We start from the raw sequence: 26460 nt of genomic DNA on the forward strand, positions 1-26460 counted from the left end.
TTCGCTGGTCCGTTCGTGAGCTCCGTTTGAAGGGGCTCACGAGCGGACCCGAACGCAGCCGTCCAGCCCTGATGCAGTCTGAATGGAGCGGATCCGCTCAGACTGCATCAGTCTGGCGGCGTTCAGCCTCCGCTCCGCTCGCCTCCGCACGGACAGGCGGACAGCTGAACGCTGCTTGCAGCGTTCGGGTGTCCGCCTGGCCGTGCGGAGGCGTGCGGATCCGTCCAGACTTACAATGTAAGTCAATGGGGACGGATCCGTTTGAAGATGCCACAATGTGGCTCAATCTTCAAGCGGATCCGTCCCCCATTGACTTTACATTGAAAGTCTGGACGGATCCGTCCGAGGCTATTTTCACACTTAGCTTTTTTTAAGCTAATATAATGCAGACGGATCCGTTCTGAACGGAGCCTCCGTCTGCATTATTATGAGCGGATCCGTTCAGAACGGATCCGCCCGAACGCTAGTGTGAAAGTAGCCTTATGTGCACGGGGCCCCTTCATATATAATCGTGGCATTTTCGGGTCGGCCAAATCGCCATATTGCATTTACCGATTATCGTGATTCGATTAATTTTGCAGCCCTACCACATACAGCCTTATACCTGTAAGGCTCCATTCAGACATCCGTATGCGTTTTGCGGATCCGCAAATCATAGACACCGCGGATCCGCAAAACACATACGGACGTCTGAATAGAGCCTTACAGGGGGGTGATCAATGACAGGGTGGTGATCACCCCATATAGACTCCCTGATCACCCCCCTGTAAGGCTCCATTCAGACATTTTTTTTGGCACAAGTTAGCGGAAATTGATATTTTTTTTTTCCCCTTCTCCTTACAAAGTCTCATATTCCACTAACTTGTGACAAAAAATAAAATCTCACATGAACTCACCATACCCCTCACGGAATCCAAATGCGTAAAATTTTTTAGACATTTATATTCCAGACTTTCTCACGCTTTAGGGCCCCTAAAATGCCAGGGCAGTATAATTACCCCACATGTGACCCCATTTCGGAAAGAAGACACCCCAAGGTATTCGCTGAGGGGCATATTGAGTCCATGAAAGATTGAAGTTTTTGTCCCAAGTTAGCAGAAAGGGAGACTGAGGAAAAAAAATAAAAGATTTCTGCTAACTTGTGCCCAGAAAAAAAAAAAAAAAAAAAAAAAAAGTCTTCTATGAGCTCACCATGCCCCTCATTGATTACCTTGGGGTGTCTTCTTTCCAAAATGGGGTCACATGTGGGGTATTTATACTGCCCTGGCATTTTACGGGCCCTAAAGCGTGATAAGAAGTCTGGAATATAAATGTCTAAAAAATGTTACGCATTTGGATTCCGTGAGGGGTATGGTGAGATCATGTGAGATTTTATTTTTTGTAAAGGGGAAAAGTTGACTTTTAGAGAGCTATTTCTCTCACCCAGCATGGGTATATGTAAAAAGACACCCCAAAACACATTGCCCGACTTCTCCTGAGTACGGCGATACCACGTGACACTTTTTTGCAGCCTAGGTGGGCAAAGGGGCCCACATTCTAAAGAGCACCTTTAGGATTTCACAGGGCATTTTTTGCACATTTTGATTTCAAACTACTTCTCACGCATTAGGGACCCTAAAATGCCAGGGCAGTATAACTACCCCACAAGTGACCCCCATTTTGGAAAGAAGACACCCCAAGGTATTTCGTGATAGGCATAGTGAGTTCATGGAAGTTTTTATTTTTGGTCACAAGTTAGTGGAATATGAGACTTTGTGAGAAAATAAATAAAATAATCATTTTCCACTAACTTGTGACAAAAAATAAAAAGTTCTATGAACTCACTATGCCCATCAGCGAATACCTTAGGGTGTCTACTTTTCGAAATAGGGTCATTTGTGGGGGTTTTCTACTGTCTAGGCATTGTAGAACCTCAGGAAACATGACAGGTGCTCAGAAAGTCAGAGCTGCTTCAAAAAGCAGAAATTCGCATTTTTGTACCATAGTTTGTATAACTTTTACCCAAACCATTTTTTTTTTTACCCAAACTTTTTTTTTTATCAAAGACATGTAGAACAATAAATTTAGAGAAAATTATATAGAAATTTAGTTTTTAAAAAAAAAAAAAAAGAATTACAACTGAAAGTGAAAAATGTCATTTTTTTGCAAAAATTCCGGTAAATTTCGATTAATAACAAAAAAAGTAAAAATGTCAGCAGCAATGAAATACCACCAAATGAAAGCTCTATTAGGGAGAAGAAAAGGAGGTAAAATTCATTTGGGTGGTAAGTTGCATGACCGAGCAATAAATCGTGAAAGTAGTGTAGTGCAGAATTGTAAAAAGTGGCCTGGTCTTTAAGGGTGTTTAAGCTAGGGGGGCTGAAGTGGTTAAAGAGGACCTTTCATCTGGAAAAACATTGTGAACTAAGTATCATGACATGTACAGCGGTGCCCAGGGATCTCACTGCACTTACCATTGTCCCTGGGCACCGCTCCGTTCTCCAGTTATTTCCTCCGGTATGTTCGGTCACTTGGCTATAATAGGAGGAGACTGCCCTTGTTCTCCTGGGCGTCTCCTTCTCCCAGGCTGTAGCACTGGCCAATCACAGCGCAGCGCTCACAGCCTGGGAGGTTTCCACATAATACAGGAGGCAGGTGCCGGCAGCAGAATCGCATAGCCGGCACCTGAGGGGGTTGACTGCCGCTGATCTGCTGCCAGTACCCGCCTCCTGTATTAAGAGTTAATTATCATTGGTGGCACACTCAACCCCCCCCCCACCCCATTAAAATCATTGATGGCACAGTGCGCCCGCCCCTCTCAACCCTCCAGTATTAAAATCATTGGTGCAGTGGCCACAGGGTCCCCTCCGCCCCTCTACATTGGTGGTGCAGTGGCAGCCAGGACGCTACTGAAGCCCTGGCTGCCATAGTCCGCTCCATGCTGCTGTGTGCACAAAGCACAGGGCAGCAGGGAGAGTGAGGTACTATTCACCCTGATAGAGCTCTAGTGGGGTGGATAGGGCAAGGGATGAAAAGATCCCAGGTTCTGGCCCCTAATAGTTATTAAATAAAGAGTGATATATATTTTTTTTTTTTTTTTTTTTTGAAACCCACCAAAATATTAGGTATGAATTACCCCCTTTCCCAATTTGACATATAAAATATATATAAATAAAAATAAAATATCGCAATACTTTATGGTATCGCAACAACTCTACTCTGTACACTGCCGCTGTATGTGTGTGTGGTTCTGTACACTGTCGCTGCATATGTTGTTAATGCCCATGTTTGGTTCTAGACTTCTTTATATGTTAAGAGGCGTTAAAAAAAAAAAAAAAAAAAAAAAAAAAGGTACAAAAATAAAATAAAAACACGCCTAACGAAATTTGTCAAGCCCGGCCCTAGGAGCAGGAATAACGCCCGAACCAGCACCCCCCCTCCCCGCTCTCCTAGAGGCAAATTAGCATATTATAAAGGTTAGATTCCTGGCGTAACGGGGCATAGATAAAAAGTAGGGATAGGCTAGTTAGCTTTAGCTGACATTAGCACATCGCTAATATCAGCTAGCTTAATGGGGTTAAATCTGGCGAGAGAATCCCTTTAAGGCAGTTATTTGGTAAATTATTTCCATCAGTAGTGAAGCCTACTCGGAGATAAGGTGCATTTGTTCTGTGTTCTTGACCCACGCCTGGTTTTGGCTCACAATAACTGGAAATAACTGGCCAAATAATTGAAGTGTGAACTCTTCCCAAGGTTATAGTCCCACGTGACGAATTAGCTGCCAACTCCATATCGAAATCTGCAGCACAGCAGTGGAACACTAGACAGCAGTTCACAGAGCAGGAAAATCTTTTTTTTTTTTTTTTAAGGGAATACTGCAGGTTTTTCATCCCAATGCACATTTTACTGTGGACCCTTCAGAATGCAGCACCTGGACTGAAACAGTACAGACCAAAACAAGCAGAGCAATCATGTCCAAGGTAACGCAGCCAAACAGGTATAGTTAGAGCCGGGCGATTTTACCAAAAAAATAAATGAAAAATCTTGGTTATTTTTGTTAAACTGAAAAAAAATTAAAATAAAAATGACCCAAACTATATAGATCCGTTTGGATGCAGGGCCCTGGCAAACTTTATAGCACTGGACATAAAGTTAAAAAGGACACCCAATACTTCACATAAGGCCTCTTGCACACAAAACGTTGTGTGCTTGTGGCCGTATTACGGCCCACATAAGGCAGGTCCCCAATACACTGGCACCAGCCCGTGTGCACTCCGCATCACGGATGTGGACTCATTCGCTTGAATGGGTCCGCAATCACAGAGATACGGATCTGAACCCCACGGAAGCACTACGGAGTGGTTATGTGGCGTTTGTCCGTGCCTCTGCACTGCAAAAAAAAAATAAAAAATAACGTATTCAATTTTTTTGCGGTGCGGACGTATCACGGACTCATTCAAGTTGAATTGGTCTCCATCCATCCCAGCCGGCGCACGGAAGTTGCCAGTGCATTGGGGATAGCAAATTGCATTCCCCAATGCATGGAACGGATGCACAAACTTTATGTGCAAGAGGCCTTAGTCTTCTCTTTCCAGCACCGCGGGAAACCCCCTCAACTCTAATGTTGTTACAGCGTCCCCTGTTGTCCAGATTCCCCAGGTGCAGACTAACCTCCTTTAACCACTTCAGCCCCGCTAGCTGAAACCCCCTTCATGACCAGAGCACTTTTTACACTTCTGCACTACACTACTTTCACCGTTTATCGCTCGGTCATGCAACTTACCACCCAAATGAATTTTACCTCCTTTTCTTCTCACTAATAGAGCTTTCATTTGGTGGTATTTTATTGCTGCTGACATTTTTACTTTTTTTTGTTATTAATCGAAATGTAACAAATTTTTTTGCAAAAAAAATGACAATTTTTCACTTTCAGCTGTAAAATTTTGCAAAAAAAAAAAAAACGACATCCATATATAAATTTTTCGCTAAATTTATAGTTCTACATGTCTTTGATAAAAAAAAAAATATGTTTGGGCAAAAAAAAAAAAAATGGTTTGGGTAAAAGTTATAGCGTTTACAAACTATGGTACAAAAATGTGAATTTCCGCTTTTTGAAGCAGCTCTGACTTTCTGAGCACCTGTCATGTTTCCTGAGGTTCTACAATGCCCAAACAGTAGAAAAACCCCACAAATGACCCCATTTCGGAAAGTAGACACCCTAAGGTATTCACTGATGGGCATAGTGAGTTCATAGAACTTTTTATTTTTTGTCACAAGTTAGCGGAAAATGATGATGATTTTTTATTTTTATTTTTTTCTTACAAAGTCTCATATTCCACTAACTTGCGACAAAAAATAAAAAATTCTAGGAACTCGCCATGCCCCTCACGGAATACCTTGGGGTGTCTTCTTTCCAAAATGGGGTCACTTGTGGCGTAGTTATACTGCCCTGGCAATTTAGGGGCCCAAATGTGTAAGAAGAACTTTGCAATCAAAATGTGTAAGAAATGACCGGTGAAATCCGAAAGGTGCACTTTGGAATATGCGCCCCTTTGCCCACCTTGGCTGCAAAAAAGTGTCACACATCTGGTATCGCCGTACTCAGGAGAAGTTGGGGAATGTGTTTTGGGGTGTCATTTTACATATAACCATGCTGGGTGAGAGAAATATCTTGGCAAAAGACAACTTTTCCCATTTTTATACAAAGTTGGCATTTGACCAAGATATTTATCTCATCCAGCATGGGTATATGTAAAATGACACCCCAAAACACATTGCCCAACTTCTCCTGAGTACGGCGATACCAGATGTGTGACACTTTTTTGCAGCCTAGATGCGCAAAGGTGCCCAAATTCCTTTTAGGAGGGCATTTTTAGGGTCCATTCACACGTCCGTTGTTTCTTTCCTGATCTGTTCCGTTTTTTGCTGAACAGATCTGGACCAGATCTGGACCCATTCATTTTCAATGGGTCCTGAAAAAAATTCTGACATTGTGCTGTCCGTTTTTTTTCAGGACCCATTGAAAATGAATGGGTCCAGATCTGGTCCAGATCTGTTCAGCAAAAAACGGAACAGATCAGGAAACAAACAACGGACGTGTGAATGGACCCTTAGACATTTGGATCCCAGACTTCTTCTCACACTTTTGGGCCCCTAAAAAGCCAGGGCAGTATAAATACCCCACATGTGACCCCACTTTGGAAAGAAGACACCCCAAGGTATTCAATGAGGGGCCTGGCGAGTTCATAGAAATTTTTTTTTTTTTGCATAAGTTAGCGGAAATTAATTTTATTTGTTTTTTTCTCACAAAGTCTCACTTTCCGCTAACTTAGGACAAAAATTTCAATCTTTCATGGACTCAATACGCCCCTCAGCGAATACCTTGGGGTGTCTTCTTTCCGAAATGGGGTCACATGTGGGGTATTTATACTGCCCTGGCTTTTTAGGGGCCCTAAAGCGTGAGAAGAAGTCTGGAATATAAATGTCTAAAAATGTTTACGCATTTGGATTCCGTGAGGGGTATGGCGAGTTCATGTGAGATTTTATTTTTTGACACAAGTTAGTGGAATATGAGACTTAGTAAGATCAAACAAAAAATTTCCGCTAACTTGGGCCAAAAAAAATGTCTGAATGGAGCCTTACAGGGGGGGGGGGGGGGGTGATCACCCATATAGACTCCCTGATCACCCCCCTGTCATTGATCACCCCCCTGTAAGGCTCCATTCAGACGTCCGTATGATTTTTACGGATCCATGGATCGGATCCGCAAAACACATGCGGATGTCTGAATGGAGCCTTACAGGGGGGTGATCAATGACAGGGGGTGATCAGGGAGTGTATATGGGTGATCACCCCTCTGTCATTGATCACCCCCTGTAAGGCTCCATTCAGACGTCCGCATGATTTTTACGGATCCATGGATACCAAAACACATGCGGACGTCTGAATGGAGCCCTACAGGGGGGTGATCAATGACAGGGGGTGATCAGGGAGTGTATATGGGTTTATCACCCGCCTGTCATTGATCACCCCCCTGTAAGGCTCCATTCAGACGTCCGCATGCGTTTTGCGGATACGATCCATGTAACCATGGATCCGTAAAAATCATACGGACGTCTGAATGGAGCCTTACAGGGGGTGATCAATGACAGGGGGGTGATCAATGACAGGGGGTGATCAGGGAATCTATATGGGTGATCACCCACCTGTCATTGATTACCCCCCCTGTAAGGCTCCATTCAGACGTCCGCATGCGTTTTGCGGATCCGATCCGTAAAAATCATACGGACGTCTGAACGGAGCCTGACGGGGGTGATCAATGAGAGGGGGGTGATCAGGGGTTAATAAGTGAGGGGGGGGGGGGTGTAGTGTAGTGTGGTGTTTGGTGCGACTTTACTGAGCTGCCTGTGTCCTCTGGTGGTCGATCCAAACAAAAGGGACCACCAGAGGACCAGGTAGCAGGTATATTAGACGCTGTTATCAAAACAGCGTCTAATATACCTGTTAGGGGTTAAAAAAAATCACATCTCCAGCCTGCCAGCGAACGATCGCCGCTGGCAGGCTGGAGATCCACTCGCTTCCCTTCCGTTCCTGTGAGCGCGCGCGCCTGTGTGCGTGCGTTCACAGGAAATCTCGCGTCTCGCGAGATGACGCGCCGATGCGTCCAGGAGGAGTAAATCAACCACCTCCCGGACGCATCGGTGCGTTAGGCGGTTAAAGCAACAGTGAGATGATTATTATAAATATATTTATATAATTTTTTTATATTAATATTTTTATAGCGCCATTCTTCCATAGCGCTGTACATATGAGAAGAGGTATACATACATAATACAGACAATTGCACTAGTGAAACAAAACGGGTTTCAAACTGGTACAGAAGGAGAAAGGGCTCTGGCCGTGAGGGCTTACAATCTACATAGTATGGGAGAAGGACACAGTAGGTGCGGGTGAAGCTGGTCATGGCGGTATAGAGGCAACAGGGTCACTGGTTGTAGGCTTGAATGAAGAGGTGGGTTTTCAGGTTTCTTTTGAAGGATTCCACTGTAGGTGAGAGTCTGATATGTTGGGGTAGAGAGTTCCAGAGTATGGGTGATGCACGGGAGAAATCTTGGAGTCAATTGTGGGAAGAGGTCGATAAGAGGAGGGGAGAGAAGGAGGTCTTGTGAGGATCGGAGAGTGCGTGTGGGGATGTATCGGGAAAGTAGCTCAGATGTAGGGAGGGAACAGGTTATGGACGGCCTTGTATGTATTTGTTAGTACTTTGAAGTGAATTAGTTGGGCAAATGGGAGCCAGTGAAGGGATTGGCAGAGGAGTAATAGGGTGGTGGTGGAAAGGGCTTGGATGTGCGGTCGGAAGGAAAGGGCAGAATCCAAGTTCACTCCAAGGCAGCGGACTTGGTTGACCGGGGATAGTGTGCAGCCATTGATCATGATAGATAGGTCTGTTGGGCGGGGGGGTTGAGAAAGATGGGGGAAAGATGATGAATTCTGTTTTATCCATGCTAAGTTTTAGAAAGCGAAAGGCGAACGAAGGATGGATATAGAAGATGGACATTGTGGGATACTGGATAGTAAGGTGGTGATGTCTGGACAAGAGTGGTAGATTTGTGTGTCATCAGCATAAGGCCTCATGCACACGACCGTTTTATTCCGTGGCCGTTACGCCATTTTTCATGATTTTCTGCGGACCCATTATAAAATATAACCGGTCCTATGAGTTTTCGCGGATAACAGTTTGCAGCCCCATTCAATGGGACCGAAAAAAACGCGGCGGCAGACAAGATTGTCACCCACGTCCGGTTTTTGCCTATCATTTGCATGACAAACCTGTCTTTTTTTTACATTCCTTTATGTCTGGTGGTACACCAAAAATAAAGAATGACACGCGGAAACAAAAACTGATCACGGAACCCCATTTTGCGGAACGGAGCGGTCGTGTGCGAGGCCTAAGAGTGATACTGAAAGCCATGAGCTGTCCCAGGCCAAAAGTGTAGATAGAGAAGAGCAGGGGTCCTAGGACAGAGCCTTGCGGGACACCAACAGAGAGGGAATGAGACAATGAGGTGGTGCGGGAGTGGGAGGCACAAAATGTCCGTTCTGTGAGGTATGATGTGATCAATGATGCCAAGAGATTAGAGAGTTTGCAACAGATGGGAGTGGTCAGTGTACAGGTCAAGGAGAAGGAAGACAGAGTAGCGTTTCTTGGTTTTGGCTGTCAGTAGGTCATTGGTGACTTTGGTAAGGGCAGTCCCAGTCGAGTGGTAGGGTCGGAAGCCAGATTGTAGGTGGTCAAAGAGGGAGCAGGAGGAGAGGTGAGAGGACAGTTCTGAATTGACATGTTGTTCAAGTAGCTTTGAGGCATACGGAAGAAGTGATATGGGACAATAAACTAGACAAAGCAGATGGGTCAAGTGAAGGCTTTTTGAGGATGGGTGTAATGGTAGCATGTTTAAAAGCTGTGCATAGTATCATAAGCCCCCTCCTCCACCCTGTCAGCCATATCCTTCAAGTTCTATCAAATAGCTGATATTTCAGCCTTACAAGCATCCCGTACTTCTAATATTCTGTGCACTGATGGCTATGGGTGAGTTATTATATGCCACTCTCTCTTAATACTCATAATTAGCTTCTCTTAATGTCAAGGGTCTCAAGGATCGGGAGTTGCAGTTCTCATTGCTCGTCACTGTTCAATCCCCATCCAGTCCGCTTTCTCAGACCCGGGAGGTAGATATGTGTTGTTGCATTGCAGGCTTCCTCCCTTATCCTATGTAAAGTTTATGCTCCCAATACAGGCCAAATAGATTTTTTGCAACAGGTACTCAAAAAAAGTAGCAGCTTTGCTGTCTGCAGCTGCTGTTGTGGGCTCTATGATTTATGGAGACTTAAAGGGGTTGTCTCATCTGAGACATTGGGGGCATATCGCTAGGATATGCTCCCATTGTCTTATAAGAGCAGGTCCCACCGCTGGGACCCGCACCTATATCGAGAACGGAGTCCCACAAGGTGGTGGCTGGAGGACTCCAGTCCAGCCACCAAGCCGGCTCCCCATAAAAGTGAATAGGAACGCACAGCGCATGACCGGCCACCGAGCTAGCGCACAGCTATTTTCGCCAGCCCCATAGAAAATGAATGCATGCGCAGTGTGCCCTCCTTTACTTTTGGGGCTCCGTTCTCGATATAGGTGCGGGTCCCAGCACTGGGACCCGCACCTATAAGACAATGGGGGCATATCCTAGCGATCTGCCTCCATTGTCTGAGATGAGACAACCCCTTTAACGACCCTACAGCTCAGTCTCTCTTTTTCTTCTCCACATGACACACAACAGGATAGATTACTTTTTTGCAAATGTCCCTGCTCTGTGACTGCAGTCTAATGCAGATATGGGTTTTATCATCTGGCCTGAGCATGCCAGTGTCTATTTCTGTAAAGGAATCTTCTTTTCCCATGCCTGACAACGTCATTGGCATTTCAATGAGACCCTTATCAAAAAGCCTCACAGTGATGACCTTCGGTCTAAACTACACTACTCACAAAAAGTTAGGGGTATTTGGCTTGTGGGTGAAATTTCAGGATGAACTGAAAATGCACCCTAACCTTTACAGGTGAACTTAATGTGACCTTCTCTAAATTTTTGAATGCACATGTCCAATCGTTTTAGTACTTTTTGCACAACTTGCTGTTCTCTAACAAGGAGCCTAATGGCAAAATTCACAACAGGTGTTAGATCCATGAATCACCCAATACATTTTTGGTTCAATTAGAATTGGTATTTAAAATGGTCCTCCTCCTCATCATGCTGTTCACATTTTGACATCATGAGACCAAGACGACACCTAGCCATTGCAAGACTTCAAGCAGGATGTTCCTAGACAGAAGTGGCCACTGAGCTTAGAGTGTCACAGAGTGCCATCAACAGGTTGCAACAGAGATACAGAGAGACTGGAAGAGTCACAGAAAGGCATAGAAGTGGACGTCCTTTGGCCACATCTCACACGGATGGCAGCTTCATTGTGAACAATTGCCTGCAGAACTGGATAATGAATGTCACAACTGCAGGCACATTTAAGGGGGGGTGAGAGGCACGTCAGACCAATCAAAATCGTTGACATCAGTGTGGTCTGCGTGCCAGACGACCTGCAAGGGTACCCGACCACACCACCAGGCACAGGCATAGTCTTGCATGGGCCAGGGAGCACCTACGCTGGACGAGGGACCAGTGGGCCTCAGTGCTGTTCACCGTTTAAAGTCTATTCACGCCAAGCAGAAATGATGGCTACCAACCATGTTGGAGACGTCAAGGAGAGCGCTATGGATCAGCCACCAGGTGGTGGTGGTACAGTGTGGGCAGGTGTGTCTAGTCAATACAGAACTACCCTACACTTTGTGAATGGTACAGTGACAAGCCCATACTGCTTGAATAACATCATTAATCTCCGCATGTACAACACAGGCATAATTTCATCTTCATGGACGACAATGCGCTAGCTCATTGAGCTTGCATCATTAGGGAATGGCTGCTGGAGACTGTGGCACCTCAAATGGGGTGGCCTGAACTTTCTCCAGACCTGTATCCCACTGAAAACCAATGGGATCAGCTGAGTCGCTGTGTAGAGGCTTGTAACTCTGTACCCCGGGACCTCAATAACCTAAAGGGCCGCTCCTCAAGAGTGGGATGCCATGCCTCAGCAGACAACAAATCGACTTGTGAACAGCATGAGACGTTGTCAAGCTGTAATTGATGCTCAAGGCCGCATGACAAGTTATTGAGACACTGACATTATTGTGGGGGGGGGGGGGGGGGGGTATACCCACCACTGGTGTTGGCTTCTGTTACAATAAATTGTTTGAGATGAGGAAATCACCATTGCTGCTTCTACTAAATGAGCTACTTTCATGATATAATCTATATCACTGTAGCGTGAACTTTATGGTTTTCCATAAATTTCACCCAAAAGCCAAATATCCCTCACTTTTTGTGAGTAGTGCATTTCACTGTTAATGCTTGCTCAGCCCCCAATCTCGTTGTGGGAAGCCCACAAGGCTGTTTTCCCCGAGGCCATTGTATAGCTACTGGTTCCTGTCTTAATAATTATGCCTTCTAATATACCACCTTACTCTCTAACCTACACCATTTGGAAGCTGTCTTCTCGGTAACCCTACCGTAGATTACAGAAACCAGGTCTCACCTTAGAGATTTGGGAATGCATAGGACTAAGACTTACCGGTACTTTACACCCCACAGTGTTATGACCATAGTAATAAGGCCTTATTATTGCTCACTAAATAGCTTAGGAACCATACAGCTCAATCTACACTGTATGCCCTTAGACCATCTGACAGTACAGTAACACAAGACCCACCTTCAGTTTCAAATTTATTTCATGATTATGTTGCTAGACTCTACACCGATAGAGAGACATTTGTTGCAGCTCTACGTTCCATTTGTTCATCTCCCTCTGCTTCTATAAAATGACTACGTCACTTCTAGACCCCTTCACATATTTAATGGTACCCATCAAGGGTGCCCATCATCTCCTTTGCTTTTTGTGGCCATTTGTTTGCACCCTGATCTAAAAAGGACTCCTTTTGTGTTATAAAAAGGTAAAATACTTCTAAGACTGAAGCCCTTCCCTCAATTTTCCTAGGGCAGACCTAGAATCACCGAAAAGTAATTTCCCATAATCTAGGTGTGAATTGTCCCTTTGTTATCTGGGTGTAAACCTGAAATCTGCATATTCTAGATTGTATGCACAGAATTTTCCACCTCCAAAGACTGCTAGCTAGATGGAGCTAATTACCATTATAGCTATTTGGCCATATTGCATCAATGAAGAAGATCATTCTGTCTAAGTTACTTTATATTTTTGAGACCCTTCCTATTCTCATTCTTATGGGAACCTTAAAAAGCCTGCAGTCCTCTGTTCTCAGTTTTTATTTGGGCTGGTAGACAACATAGGATATCTTGCCAAGTACTTATTTCCTTTACACCAGACGGAGACCTAGCTGTACCAGATATCTTTATAAATACTACTGGGCCACAAATCTTCAGAGAATTTGAGCTTGGTCCACCCTTTTGGCGTATAAGAAATGGATGGAAATTAAAAAGCTCTGCATGGCACCTGTACAACCTAGCTCGGAGTTATGGGGTTCACCACGTTCAGTGCAGGGAGTCTTCCCTACTGGGACCCAAGTCTTTTACTTGTGACATTTGGCATACTTATTCTAAAACACTTAACCAGATATTCATCCAAGGCCTCTTTTATATACCCCTTTACTCCCAAAAAGTACAACTTCAGATTTTTCACACCCATGGTTTGAGAAGGGATTATTCCCCTTTGCTGACATAATTGACTGTAAAACGCCAGATCTTCTACCCTACGCTGACTTATGTCCTACTGTTCAGCTCTCTCCCAAAGCTCATTATTCCTATCTGCGCAGTTTTACACACTTTGAGGGGCACGTCGTTTCTGCACCTACAAACTCCTGAGCAGACCTTCTACGGGAGGCTTTACCTGGCTACCATACAGGACTTCGTGCACTTCCCACAGATGCGTGCCATTTAATTTGGAATAGAGCAGCTAAAACATCTACATGTCTTACATATTGTGAAACCCAATATACAGGTCCTTCTAAAAAAAAAATTGCATATTGTGATAAAGTTTATTATTTTCTGTAATGTACTGATAAACATTAGACTTTCATATATTTTAGATTCATTACACACAACTGAAGTAGTTCAAGCCTTTTATTGTTTTAATATTGATGATTTTGGCATACAGCTGATGAAAACCCAAAATTCCTATCTAAAAAAATTTGCATATTTCATCCGACCAATAAGGCTACTTTCACACTAGCGTTCGTCGGTCCGCTCGTGAGCTCCGTTTGAAGGGGCTCACGAGCGGACCCGAACGCTTCCGTCCAGCCCTGATGCAGTCTGAATGGATGCGGATCCGCTCAGACTGCATCAGTCTGGCGGCGTTCAGCCTCCGCTCGCCTCCGCACGGACAGGCAGACAGCTGAACGCTGCTTGCAGCGTTCGGGTGTCCGCCTGGCCGTGCGGATCCGTCCAGACTTACAATGTAAGTCAATGGGGACGGATCCATTTGAAGATGCCACAATATGGCTCAATCTTCAAGCGGATCCGTCCCCCATTGACTTTACATTGAAAGTCTGGACGGATCCGTCTGAGGCTATTTTCACACTTAGCTTTTATATGCTAATATAATGCAGACGGATCCGTTCTGAACGGAGCCTCCGTCTGCATTATTATGATCGGATCCGTTCAGAACGGATCCGATCGAATGCTAGTGTGAAAGTAGCCTTAAAGGGAGTCTGTCAGCAGATTTACCCCTTTTTAACAGTTGCCATTATGCTGTAGCCGCAAAACAGACGATTAACACGGTACCTTTAAACGCTTTGGTGGACTTTTAAATCTGCCAAAAACGAACTTTGATGAGGGCTCGCAAGTGCCCAGGGCGGAGTCCACCGTGTTGGAGCCCAGGCAGCTCTGCCTCTTCGGCTCTTATCCCCGCCCAGCCTCCTCCTCTGCTCGCTTATCTGTTGTCTCTCCCCCTCAGCGAGATCCCGCGCCGACGCGATAACTTCCTTGGCCGGGGCATGCGCACTGCAATGCCCATTGCTGACACGGCATCGCAGTAGCTTATGCGCATGCCCCGACCAAGGAAGTCATCGCGTCGGCGCGGGATCTCGCTGAGGGGGAGAGACAACAGATAGGCGAGCAGAGGAGGAGGCTGGGCGGGGATAAGAGCCGAAGAGGCAGAGCTGCCTGGGCTCCAACACGGTGGACTCCGCCCTGGGCACTTGCGAGCCCTCATCAAAGTTCGTTTTTGGCAGATTTAAAAGTCCACCAAAGCGTTTAAAGGTACCGTGTTAATCGTCTGTTTTGCAGCTACAGCATAATGGCAACTGTTAAAAAGGGGTAAATCTGCTGACAGACTCCCTTTAAAGAAAAGGGTTTTTAATACAAAAAAAAAAAAAAAAAGTCAACCTTCAAATAATTATGTTCAGTTATGCACTCAATACTTGGTCGGGAATCCTTTTGCAGAAATGACTGCTTCAATGCGGCGTGGCATGGAGGCAATCAGCCTGTGGCACTGCTGAGGTGTTATGGAGGCCCAGGATGCTTCGATAGCGGCCTTAGGCCCCATGCACACGGCCGTTGTTCACGGCCGTGTGCGGGCCGTGGAACCGCGGCCTGGATCCCTCCTGTGAGCTGGAGCGCACGGCGTCACTGGTTGCTATGACGCTGTGCGCTCCCTGCTGCCGCCGCAATACAGTACTACACTGGTATGATCTATACCAGTGTATTACTGTACTGTGCCAGCAGCAGGGAGCGCACGGCGTCATAGCAACCAGTGACGCCGTGCGCTCCAGCTCACAGGAGGGATCCAGGCCGCGGTTCCACGGCCCGCACACGGCCGTGAACAACGGCCGTGTGCATGGGGCCTTAAGCTCATCCAGAGTGTTGGGTCTTGCGTCTCTCAACTTTCTCTTCCCAATATCCCACAGATTCTCTATGGGGTTCAGGTCAGGAGAGTTGGCAGGCCAATTGAGCACAGTAATACCATGGTCAGTAAACCATTAACCAGTGGTTTTGATGCTGTGAGCAGGTGCCAGGTTGTACTGAAAAATGAAATCTTCATCTCCATAAAGCTTTTCAGCAGATGGAAGCATGAAGTGCTCCAAAATCTCCTGATAGCTAGCTGCATTGACCTTGCCCTTGATAAAACACAGTGGACCAACACCAGCAGCTGACATGGCACCCCAGACCATCACTGACTGTGGGTACTTGACACTGGACCTCAGGCATTTTCCTCTCCCCAGTCTTCCTCCAGACTCTGGCACCTTGATTTCCGAATGACATGCAAAATTTGCTTTCATCCGAAAAAAGTACTTTGGACCATTGAGCAACAGTCCAGTGCTGCTTCTCTGTAGCCCAGGTCAGGCGCTTCTGCCGCTGTTTCTGGTTCAAAAGTGGTTTGACCTGGGGAATGCGGCACCTGTAGCCCATTTCCTGCACACGCCTGTACACGGTGGCTCTGGATGTTTCTACTCCAGACTCAGTCCACTGCTTCCGCAGGTCCCCCAAGGTCTGGAATCGTTCCTTCTCCACAATCTTCCTCAGGGTCCGGTCACCGCTTCTCGTTGTGCAGCGTTTTCTGCCACACTTTTTCCTTCCCACAGACTTCCCACTGAGGTGCCTTGATACAGCACTCTGGGAACAGCCTATTCGTTCAGAAATTTCTTTCTGTGTCTTACCCTCTTGTTTGAGGGTGTCAATGATGGCCTTCTGGACATCAGTCAGGTCGGCAGTCTTACCCATGATTGCGGTTTGGAGTAATGAACCAGGCTGGGAGTTTTTAAAAGCCTCAGGAATCTTTTGCAGGTGTTTAGAGTTAATTAGTTGATTCAGATGATTAGGTTAATAGCTCGTTTAGAGAACCTTTTCATGATATGCTAATTTTTTGAGATAGGAATTTTGGGTTTTCATGAGCTGTATGCCAAAATCATCAATATTAAAACAATAAAAGGCTTGAACTACTTCAGTTGTGTGTAATGAATCTAAAATATATGAAAGTCTAATGTTTATCAGTACATTACAGAAAATAATGAACTTTATCACAATATGCTAATTTTTTTAGAAGGACCTGTAACTACTAATGTTCTGGTATCACATGCCATCTCTCCTTCACAGTCTCAATTCTGAGATCCAGAACCTCTGTTGGAGATGTGGCCTATCTGGTGGCACTTTGCCGCATATTTTTTGTGCATGCCCAATTGATTGTGATGTACCAGTATGTTAAAGGAGTTAATCCAGAAGGGAACAGTGGTTGAAGGAATGTATGGAGCAGGCTGCTACAGTTAGCCCACTTCACACGCCGGCTCTATAATACAGCAGGCGTCAGGACGTCATGTCACTTTTTTTTTTCAATCTAAACCCGCAAATATTTTTTTTCCCGTTTTCCAATAACAGACATGATAAATTAAATGGTGCCCTTACAATACAACTTAGGCTACTTTCACACTTGCGTTCAGAGCGGATCAGTCTGGTGTCTGCACAGACGGATTCGCTCCTATAATGCAGACGATGGGATCCGTTCTGAACGGATCCGTCTGCATTATAGTTTAGAAAAAATTCTAAGTGTGAAAGTTGCTCAGACGGATCCATTACATTGAAAGTCAATGGGGGACGGATCCGTTTGAAATTGAGCCATTGACTTACATACCCCATTGACTTAAATTGTAAGTCTAGACGGATCCGTTTGTCCTCTGCTCAGCAGGCTGACACCCGAACGCTGCTTGCAGCGTTCGGGTGTCCACACGGCCGTATGGAGGCAAACTGTGCCAGACTGATGCATTCTGAGCGGATCCGCATCCACTCAGAATGTATTAGGGCTGTACGGATCCGTTCGGGGGCCGCTTGTGAGAGCCTTCAAAACAGAACTCGCAAGCGGAGCCCCGAATTCTAGTGTGAAAGTAGCCTTATGCTACAGAAAAAAAAAAAAAAAAAAACACAAACCACACAACACAACACACTTATGGCTATTGAAACGTGGGAATTAAAAAAAATGAAAATGCAAAACCAAAAATGAGCCCGGTACTTAGGACATCAGTATTAAAAACCTCTATCCTCAGGATAGGTCATCAGTATCTGATCGGTGGGGGTCCGTGCGCAGCTTTCTCCGTGCTTCCCAAGCACTACACCGAACATTTTATAGCGGCTGTGCTTGGTATTCACACAGGAAGTGAATGGGGCTGAGCGCTATAACTAGCACAGCCGCTTTAGAATATACGGTGCTGTGCTTGGTAAGCTGCTAGAAGGCCGCGGCGTTCCCTGGTGTCGGACCACCATGGATTAGATAGGCCATCAGTGTCAATCTCAGAAAACCCCTTTAAGGGGTTAAAGTGAGAATACTTATTATACTAATTAGGGGTGCACCGAAATTTCGGCGGCCGAAAATATCGGCCGAGAATGCACCTAATCTGTTTCTGCCGATATTTTTACATATCGGCCGGAAATAGCGGGGAGGAGCTGGGGGCCGGTGCGTTCACTGTGCTCCGGCCCCCAGCTCCAGTAGTTATAAAATGTTGTACAATTAATAAGCATTCTATTCATTTGGCCCCCCTCTGCAGTATTACATTCAATACAGCCACATCCTACTCACAGGGCTGTGCTGGCCGGCCGGGCAGACGAGCGGCAGCATCACGACTGACGTCACATGCCTGCGCCGCCTCCTTCATTCAGAAAGTAGGCCGGGCACATGACGTCAGTCGTGACGCTGCCGCTCCTCTGCCCGGCCGGCCAGCATTATGATGACAGCCCTGTGAGTATGATGTGGCTGTATTGAATGTAATACTGCAGAGGGGGGCCAAATGAATAGATTTCTTATTAATTGTACAACATTTTATAACTACTGGAGCTGGGGGCCGGAGCACAGTGAACGCACCGGCCCCCAGCTCCTCCTCCCAGTTCCTCCCCGCTATTTTCTATTAATCTATTAATTGTACAATGGGGGCTGTGGATGGCACTGTTATGGGGTGGGGGTCTGTGGATGGCACTGTTATGAGGTGGGGGGGGGGTCTGTGGATGGCACTGTTATGAGGTGGGGGGGGGGGGTTCTGTGGATGGCACTGTTATGAGGTGGGCGGGGGTCTGTGGATGGCACTGTTATGAGGTGGGCGGGGGTCTGTGGATGGCACTGTTATGAGGTGGGCGGGGGTCTGTGGATGGCACTGTTATGGGGTGGGGGGTCTTTTAAAAGTATTTGGGCAAAAAGGCAGTTTCGGTTTCGGTCAAGGGGTATCCTGAATTTTCGGTTTCGGACCAGAATTTTCATTTCGGTGCACCCCTAATACTAATTAAACTTAAAATAGATTTACCGCTAGTTAATGTTCTACAGGACGGCACTGGTAGATACGGTATTTCACTAAGCTTTATACATATACTTACAGCTGCCAAACGTCTCATTGCCAGAAACTGGAAACAATCGCTACCTTCCACTACGCAAGAGTTAAGCTCAAGTATAAAAGAAGGACACAGCAGTGGTCCTTATCCGGCTATAGGTCCTATGCGCTTATCAGTTTTCCTGGTGGCATGTCCACCCCCACCAACGAGATGGCCAGTTGATTCATCTTCCTCCAGAACAGTCTCAAACTTGTGCAGTGCCGGATATCCTATAGTCCAGCACCCTGCCTAAAGTGACCCATCAGCTGCAGCCTACGACTGGCAGCAAGTAAGGAGCTTTGTTAGTGGACATCCTGGACACCAGCCACGGAAAATTATTAATATGCATGAGATTTTGCCTGTACAGACGTTACTGCGACGTCTGGTACACTTAATGCCTTATACATGGAGATAATCTCCCCTAGACAGACATGTCAACTCTTCCAGAAGTCACCCAGGTCCGGACCTTCCTCCCGGGTACCTGGTCACGGACTCTGTTCACCTGGTTTCTGGGGCCTCTGGCACTTAACTATCTGCATCTACAGGACTGCATGGTCACATGTTCTCCCTGAATTCAACTGCATCACAGTCTTCAGGGCGGAGATGCAGTTGATTATTGGGGCAAGGTGTGGGAGCCAATGGTTCCTGGTCCTTCACCCTCATAGGCCCCGTGCTGCATATATGGACCGTACTTAGTTCTGGTGATTATTAAGTGCTTAGTTCTGGTGCTGTATAAAGTGGTAATTTAGCGTGCCCCTGTAAATGGACCAAGCTTGGTTCTGATGGTGTACATATGCACTATGCTTGTTTCTGTATTTATGCCCCATACTTGGTTCTGGAGATGTATATACAGTGAGGAACAGAAGTATTTGAACACCCTGCGATTTTGCAAGTTCTCCAATCACATTGTATGATTTTAAAAGAATGTATTTGTCTTGCACTGCTGAACATAAGTATTTGAACACCTGAGAAAATCTGTGTTAAAGGGAACCAGTCACCAGGATTTTGTGTATAGAGCTGAGGACATGGGTTGCTAGATGGCCGGTAGCACATCCGTAATACCCAGTCCCCATAGCTGTGTGCTTTTATTGTGTAAATAAACAGATTTGATACATATGCAAATTAACCTGAGATGAGTCCTGTATGTGAGTCAGGTTAATTTGCATATGTATCAAATCGGTTTATTTACACAATAGAAGCACACAGAGCTATGGGGACTGGATATTGCAGATGTGCTAGTGGCGATCTAGCAGCCCATGTCCTCAGCTCTTTGCACAAAATCCCGGTGACAGGTTCCCTTTAATATTTGGTACAGAAGCCTTTGTTTGCAATTAGAGGTCAAACGTTTCCTGTAGTTCATGACCAGGTTTGCACACACTGCAACAGGGATTTTGGCCCACTCCTCCACACACATCTCCTCTAGATCTGTCAGGTTTCGGGGCTGTCGCTGAGCAACACAGAGTTTCAGCTCCCTCCAAAGATGTTCTATTGGATTTAGGTCTGGAGACTGGCTAGGCCACTCCAGAACCTTGATATGCTTCTTACGGAGCCACTCCTTGGTTATCCTGGCTGTGTGCTTCGGGTTGTCGTCATGTTGAAAGACCCAGCCACGACCCATCTTCAATGCTCTGAGGGAAGGAGGTTGTTCCTCAAAATCTCACAATAAATGGCCCCATTCATCCTCTCCTTAATACAGCGCAGTCGTCCTGTCCCCTTCGCAGAAATGCACACCAAAGCATGATGTTACCACCCCCATGCTTCTCAGTAGGGATGGTGTTCTTGGGATGCAGCTCATCCTTTTTCCTCCAAACACGACGAGTGAAGTTTAGACCAAAAAGTTCTACCATGACGACGTAGTGGTCTACCAACAGTGACCTTTGAAACTGTGGCCCCAGCCCTCTTCATGTCAATGACCAGCTCCTCCCTTGTAGTTCTGGGCTGATTCCTCACCTTTCTTATTATCGCGATACCTCACGAGGTTGAGATCTTGCATGGAGCCCCAGTCCGAGGGTGACCGACAGTCGTCTTTAGCCTCTTCCATTTTCTAACAATTGCTCCAACAGTTGATCTATTTTCACCAAGCTTCTTGGCAATTGCCCCGTAGCCCCTTCCAGCCTTGTGGAGTTCCACAATTCTGTTTCTGGTGTCTTGACGGCTCATTGGTCCCGCCCTTCATAGTAGTTGGCGTCTCACTGTGGGGTGGACAGGTGCTACTAAGTTAGATTAATGAGTGGAGTAGAGGTGGACTTTTTGAAGGCACAGTAACAGGTCTTTGAGAGCCAGAATTCTTGCCGTTTCTCAGGTGTTCAAATACTTATGTTCAGCAGTGCAAGACAAATAAATTCTTTAAAAAAAAAATCATACAATGTGATTTCCTGAATTTTTATATATTTTTTTCTTTGTTCTGTCTCTCAGAGTGGGAATGCACCTACAATGTGAATTTCAGACCCTCCATGATTTCTAAGTGGGAGAACTTGCAAAATCGCAGGGTGTTCAAATACTTCTGTTCCTCACTGTATGCAACGGGCTTGGTGCGGGAGATGTAGACATGTAACGGGCTTGGTATAGCACTGCTACTACCGGATCTTAAAGAGGACCTTTCATCAGAAAAAAGTATGTAAACTGACTATACCGACGTGTAGAGCGGCGCCCAGGGATCCCCCTGCACTTACTGTTATCCCCGGGCGCCGCTCCGTTCTCCGGTTATAGCCTCCGGTATGTTCCTAGTTAGGCTCCACCCAGGGGAACCTGCCGGCGTCTCTTTCTCCTATGCTGTAGTGCTGGCCAATCGCAGCGCTCAGCTCATAGCCTGGCTATGAGCTGAGCGCTGCGATTGGCCAGCGCTACAGCATAGGAGAAAGAGACCACAGCAAGTTCCCCTGGGTGGAGCCTAACTAGGAACATACCGGAGGCTATAACCGGAGAACGGAGCGGCGCCCGGGGATAACAGTAAGTGCAGGGGGATCCCTGGGCGCCGCTCTACACGTCGGTATAGTCAGTTTACATACTTTTTCCTGATGAAAGGTCCTCTTTAAATAGTAGGTTAGCCTGCATCTCAGAAAGGCCACTCCCTTTTTTCCTGCCCCCTGCTGCACAACCCTCTCAGGTTGACATTGCTGCCTAGACTAGGAGATGTCCTGTGTATCGAAGGACAGCAAGGTCCTATCCACTGTATGGCTTCTGTATCACTCAGGAGACTGCAGAGTACTGAAATAGATGCTTCCATTAGGGCTTAGCCTACAATATGACACTGAGGATCTCCAGTGGATTAAAAATGTTTTCCAAGACTGTAATACTGATGACTTCTCCTCAGGATAAGTCATCAGTATCTGAATGGTGGGGGTCTGACACCCAGGACCCCCCCTATCAGCTGTCTGATAAGGCACTGGCGCTCCTGTGAGTGCCAGTCGTGCTCACCATTGTCTAGCGGCTGTGCTTGGTATCGCGCCCAGACCCATTCACTTTTTTTGGCAGAGCAGCTTGTAGGCCTCCTGACAGATGAATGTGTCCTCAAACGGCCTACGAGAAGCTGGAGAAGGCCTCAGTGCTACTGCCAGCGCTGCCTTCTCAAACAGACGATCCATGAGGGTCCCAGGTGTCGGACCACCGCTGATCAGATACTGATGTCCTTTCCAGCGGTCAGGTCACCAGTATAAAAATCCTGGAAAGCCCCCTTCACTTATATACAGACAATGCTGGGATTTGTAGTGCACAGTTGCTGTTACTGCATTTACATTATCAACCATCAGTTGTACTACAACTCCCACAATCCGAGTCACTGTCAAACAGCCACCCCCACCCACTGTCTGAAGTGGTCACAAAAAGTTATCTCCCCTCCCCCCACCCATGTGGTAGCTTCCTGATGTACACGGGGGGCTGCCACAGCTGCTTCTAATAAATGCCCGCCAGGTGACCACCCCCTCAGCATGCCAGCTGACACGTGGCCAAGTGCCAGCTCCACCGTGCCCGTACCTGGTGACTGCCCCGTGCAGCTCCTTGGTGCTCCTGCAGCCAGTGGCCGAGAAGTGGCGGGCGGCGGGGCCGGCCAACCTCCAGTCCCAGGGGCTGAGGCTGCGGTAGACGTGTCGGAGAAGCGGCCAGCGCATGGTGCAGGACGGAGTCAGACTGAGGTGAAGGCTCGGCACCCACTTAGTCAACCCAAACCCCGGATTTGGCTCTGAACCCGCATCCAGTCCCCGCCCAGAGTGGGCGTGGCTTTTGTGGCAGCGCTGTCTTAAAGGGACACTCCCGCTGGTACTCTGCCGGGTCTCTCACCTCACCGCCGTGTGTACAAGCCCCAAAGTGGCTTATTAACCCCTGAGGATGCAGCCAGTTTTTTAAACGTTTGGATGATGCAATAAGCTGGCGTTTCATTAGTATGAAGGGGTTTGTCTGAGATAATATGTGTTATGTGATTTTATATATTGCAGTGCATGGCTTCTGCTCCATATAAAGTCAGCAAGTATTGTTTTTCGGCCCAGGGGCCCATTTCACCTAGAACCGTCTATACCAACGGGGGAGCAGGGCCACAATCACACACTGTGGGCTCGCAAGAAAAACGGAACGTAACGGGCAGCCCATTGTAGAAATGCCTATTCTTGTCCGCAAAACGGACAAGAATAAGACATGTTCTATTTTTTTGCGGGGCCACGGAACGGAGTAACGGATGCGGACATCACACGGAGTGCTGTCCGCATCTTTTGCGGCCCCATTAAAGTAAGGCCTCATGCACACGACCGTTGTGTGCATCCGTGGCCGTTGTGCCGTTTTCCGTTTTTTTTCACGGACGCATTGACTTTCAATGGGTCCGTGGAAAAATCGGAAAATGCACCGTTTGGCAGCCGCATCCGTGATCCGTTTTTCCTGGCCGTGAAAAAAATAGGACCTGTCCTATTTTTTTCACGGCCAACGGTTCACGAACCCATTCAAGTCAATGGGTCAGTGAAAAAACACGGATGCACACAAGATTGTCATCCGTGTCTGTGATCCGTGTCCGTTTTTTCCTATCATTTCAATGGCAAACTTGACTTAGATATTTTTTTCATTTTTCATGTCCGTGGATCCTCCAAAAATCAAGGAAGAACCACGGACGAAAAAACGGTCACGGATCACGGACCTACGGACCCCGTTTTTGCGGACCTTAAAAAAAAACGGTCGTGTGCATGAAGCCTTAAAAGGATCTCCAAACCGGAGCAAAACGCTTCCATTTTGTCCCCATGCATTGTCAAAACAGATCAGGATGACCGGACAGAAAACCGCTGCAAGCTGCTGTTGTGTGTCTGGTCTGAGAAATGGCACAAACCGGATTCGGCACAAAAAATCCTGGATCTGCAAAAACGCTTCCTTTACAATAATCCAAGCGCATGCATCCGTCATGAACGGATCCAGTTATAATATGTCTTCTATAGCCATGACAGAACCGTCATGAACACCATTGAAAGTCATTGAGGGACGGATCCGTTTTCTATTGTGTCAGAGAAATTGGATCCGTCTCCCTTGACTTACATTGTGTGCCAGGACGGATCCATTTTGCTCCGCACCACATGGCGCACAGAAAAACGCTGCTTACAGCGCTATTCTGTCCGCGATGGGGACACAGCCAAACAGAACGGAAGGCATTTTGGTGCATTCCGTTTCGTTCAGTTGAGTTTTGTCCCCATTGACATTGAATGGGGACAAAACGGAAGCGTTTTCTTCCGCTTTTGAGATCCTATGATGGATCTCAATAGCGGAATTGAAAACGCTGGTGTGAAAGTAGCCTCACAGAAGGCTAGGAATTAAAACTCAACTTTTAATTACTATGAATGGAATATCACTTCATCCCGCTATACAACATCATAGACAAACATGGACCAAACCACCACCAATGACATACAAAAACATTAGGGGGAAGGGCAGCTACAATAACTGTCACGACCATGGTCATGCTCTTGCCTGCGGTCAAGTTTGGTTGTTCAACCACAGGTGAGGGCCGCTAGTATGTTGCCTCACTTGTGGTTGCCGCTGGCAACATGTAGTTGTTTAGCAGCCTGAGCTGGTGCTAGGCAGCTTGCTGTAATGTGCATGCGGTTGCACCTGGCAACCTGTCTTTGTTAGGTGTGTCTTTTGTATGTTTGGTGTGCACAGGGTTTTTGCTATGTGTGCACTTTCCCCTTTAACTGGCTGTCTTCCCTTCCCTGGTGTGAGTAGGGTTAATTCCCTTCTGTGTGTGTTAACACTGGGTGTGTTTGTGTGGGTGTGGCTACTTGGGCCTATATAACCTCAGTTGAGACCTGATGTCTGAGGGGTACTCCAGCCTTGTAGTAAGCTGGAGGCACCCTCCTGGGCTCTAATACCATCTGCCAGTGAAAGCCACCCTTGTGGTCATAAAATTTTTATATGTGATGTTAAGTTGATGTTGTTTTCCTTTCATGTTTAATGCAGGATCTGGGTTCCTATGTGTGTTTGCTGTGTCCATTTATGTTTGGTCTGGACATCAGCTTGTGAGCACGGTATCCAGTCAGCAAGGCTGTGGCAGGTAGGTGTGAACAAGAGTAGTTCTCCTGCCATATCCATAAGTCTGTTTATGTACCCCATCTCCTTGCAGCTTGGCCAGTGAGACTCCTGTTCCTCCGTGTCCAGAAGGAACAGGTCGCCTTACCCTGCTCCTTGTTCCAGGGCAATCCTGATGGCGAGTAGGAATATTAGGTTCCTGTGTATGAGCCCTCCCACCATCAGGGTTGGCTCATATGGTTAGGCGTCAGGGTCAGGTTAGGGACGCGATAGGAGGTGACCTGCTCCCTAATTCTGTCGTCCTGGCCGAGAAGCCAATAACATCTTCTGGCATCGCATGGCTGAGGGTTTTCCCCATCCTCAGTGACAATAACGTTGGGGAGAGTTAACTCTACTCTATAGGGATAGAGAACTAATACCTCAACCCACAGGAACACCCTGATGGTGGGTGGCCTGTGGTCCCGTGCCTGCCCTGTCTAACCCTTATATTGCCCTACAAAATTCCAACGTGTTTCCCCAATCCTTGGTTCATCAGGGGAAAGATGGGGCAAAGAAAAACGTGATAGGTATAAATTCGTCCACACTTACAAAACGGCTATAAAAAAGGTAGTACGTCTGATTGTAAATATCCTAGGCCTTATTGGTGCAATCTACGTGTAGTTTGACCCCGATGTCGGAAAAACCAAACTTATACAGTTATCAATTAACACGATGATAATCAACACAATAGTCAATAAATGTAAATGAGAGACATTGATATGAATCCACATATAGATATGCCTATGAATACACTGGTAGTTAAAGCACATGAGGACCATAGAAAGATTTCAAAATCTATATTGATAGGATCCTAAGCCAATTTGTAATGTCATTGCTGTCCCACACTAGAGACACTATGGGCTTTTTGAGGAAAATAGAGACCCTGCTTTTTTTATACTGATTATATCTTGGCAAGCTTAGATGTGGAATCTCTATATAGCTCCATCCCGCATGCTGAGGGCCACCTTCTATTTTTTGAAGA

General features: G+C 46.4%; 1 protein-coding gene across 2 annotated transcripts in view; it reads right to left on the reverse strand.

The window, feature by feature from the left end:
• The window catches only part of MTHFD1L (methylenetetrahydrofolate dehydrogenase (NADP+ dependent) 1 like), a 232004-nt gene extending 208865 nt beyond the window's left edge, over positions 1-23139 (reverse strand). For both annotated transcript variants that reach the window (XM_044292321.1, XM_044292322.1), the window contains exon 1: positions 22920-23139. In XM_044292321.1, the coding sequence (XP_044148256.1) occupies positions 22920-23053 (134 nt within the window). In that variant the 5' untranslated portion in view covers positions 23054-23139. The remainder of the gene's footprint in view (positions 1-22919) is intronic.
• Positions 23140-26460: the final 3321 nt, after the last annotated feature.

The sequence above is a fragment of the Bufo gargarizans genome, chromosome 4 (genome assembly GCF_014858855.1).
Source record: "Bufo gargarizans isolate SCDJY-AF-19 chromosome 4, ASM1485885v1, whole genome shotgun sequence".
NCBI classification, from domain to species: domain Eukaryota; kingdom Metazoa; phylum Chordata; class Amphibia; order Anura; family Bufonidae; genus Bufo; species Bufo gargarizans.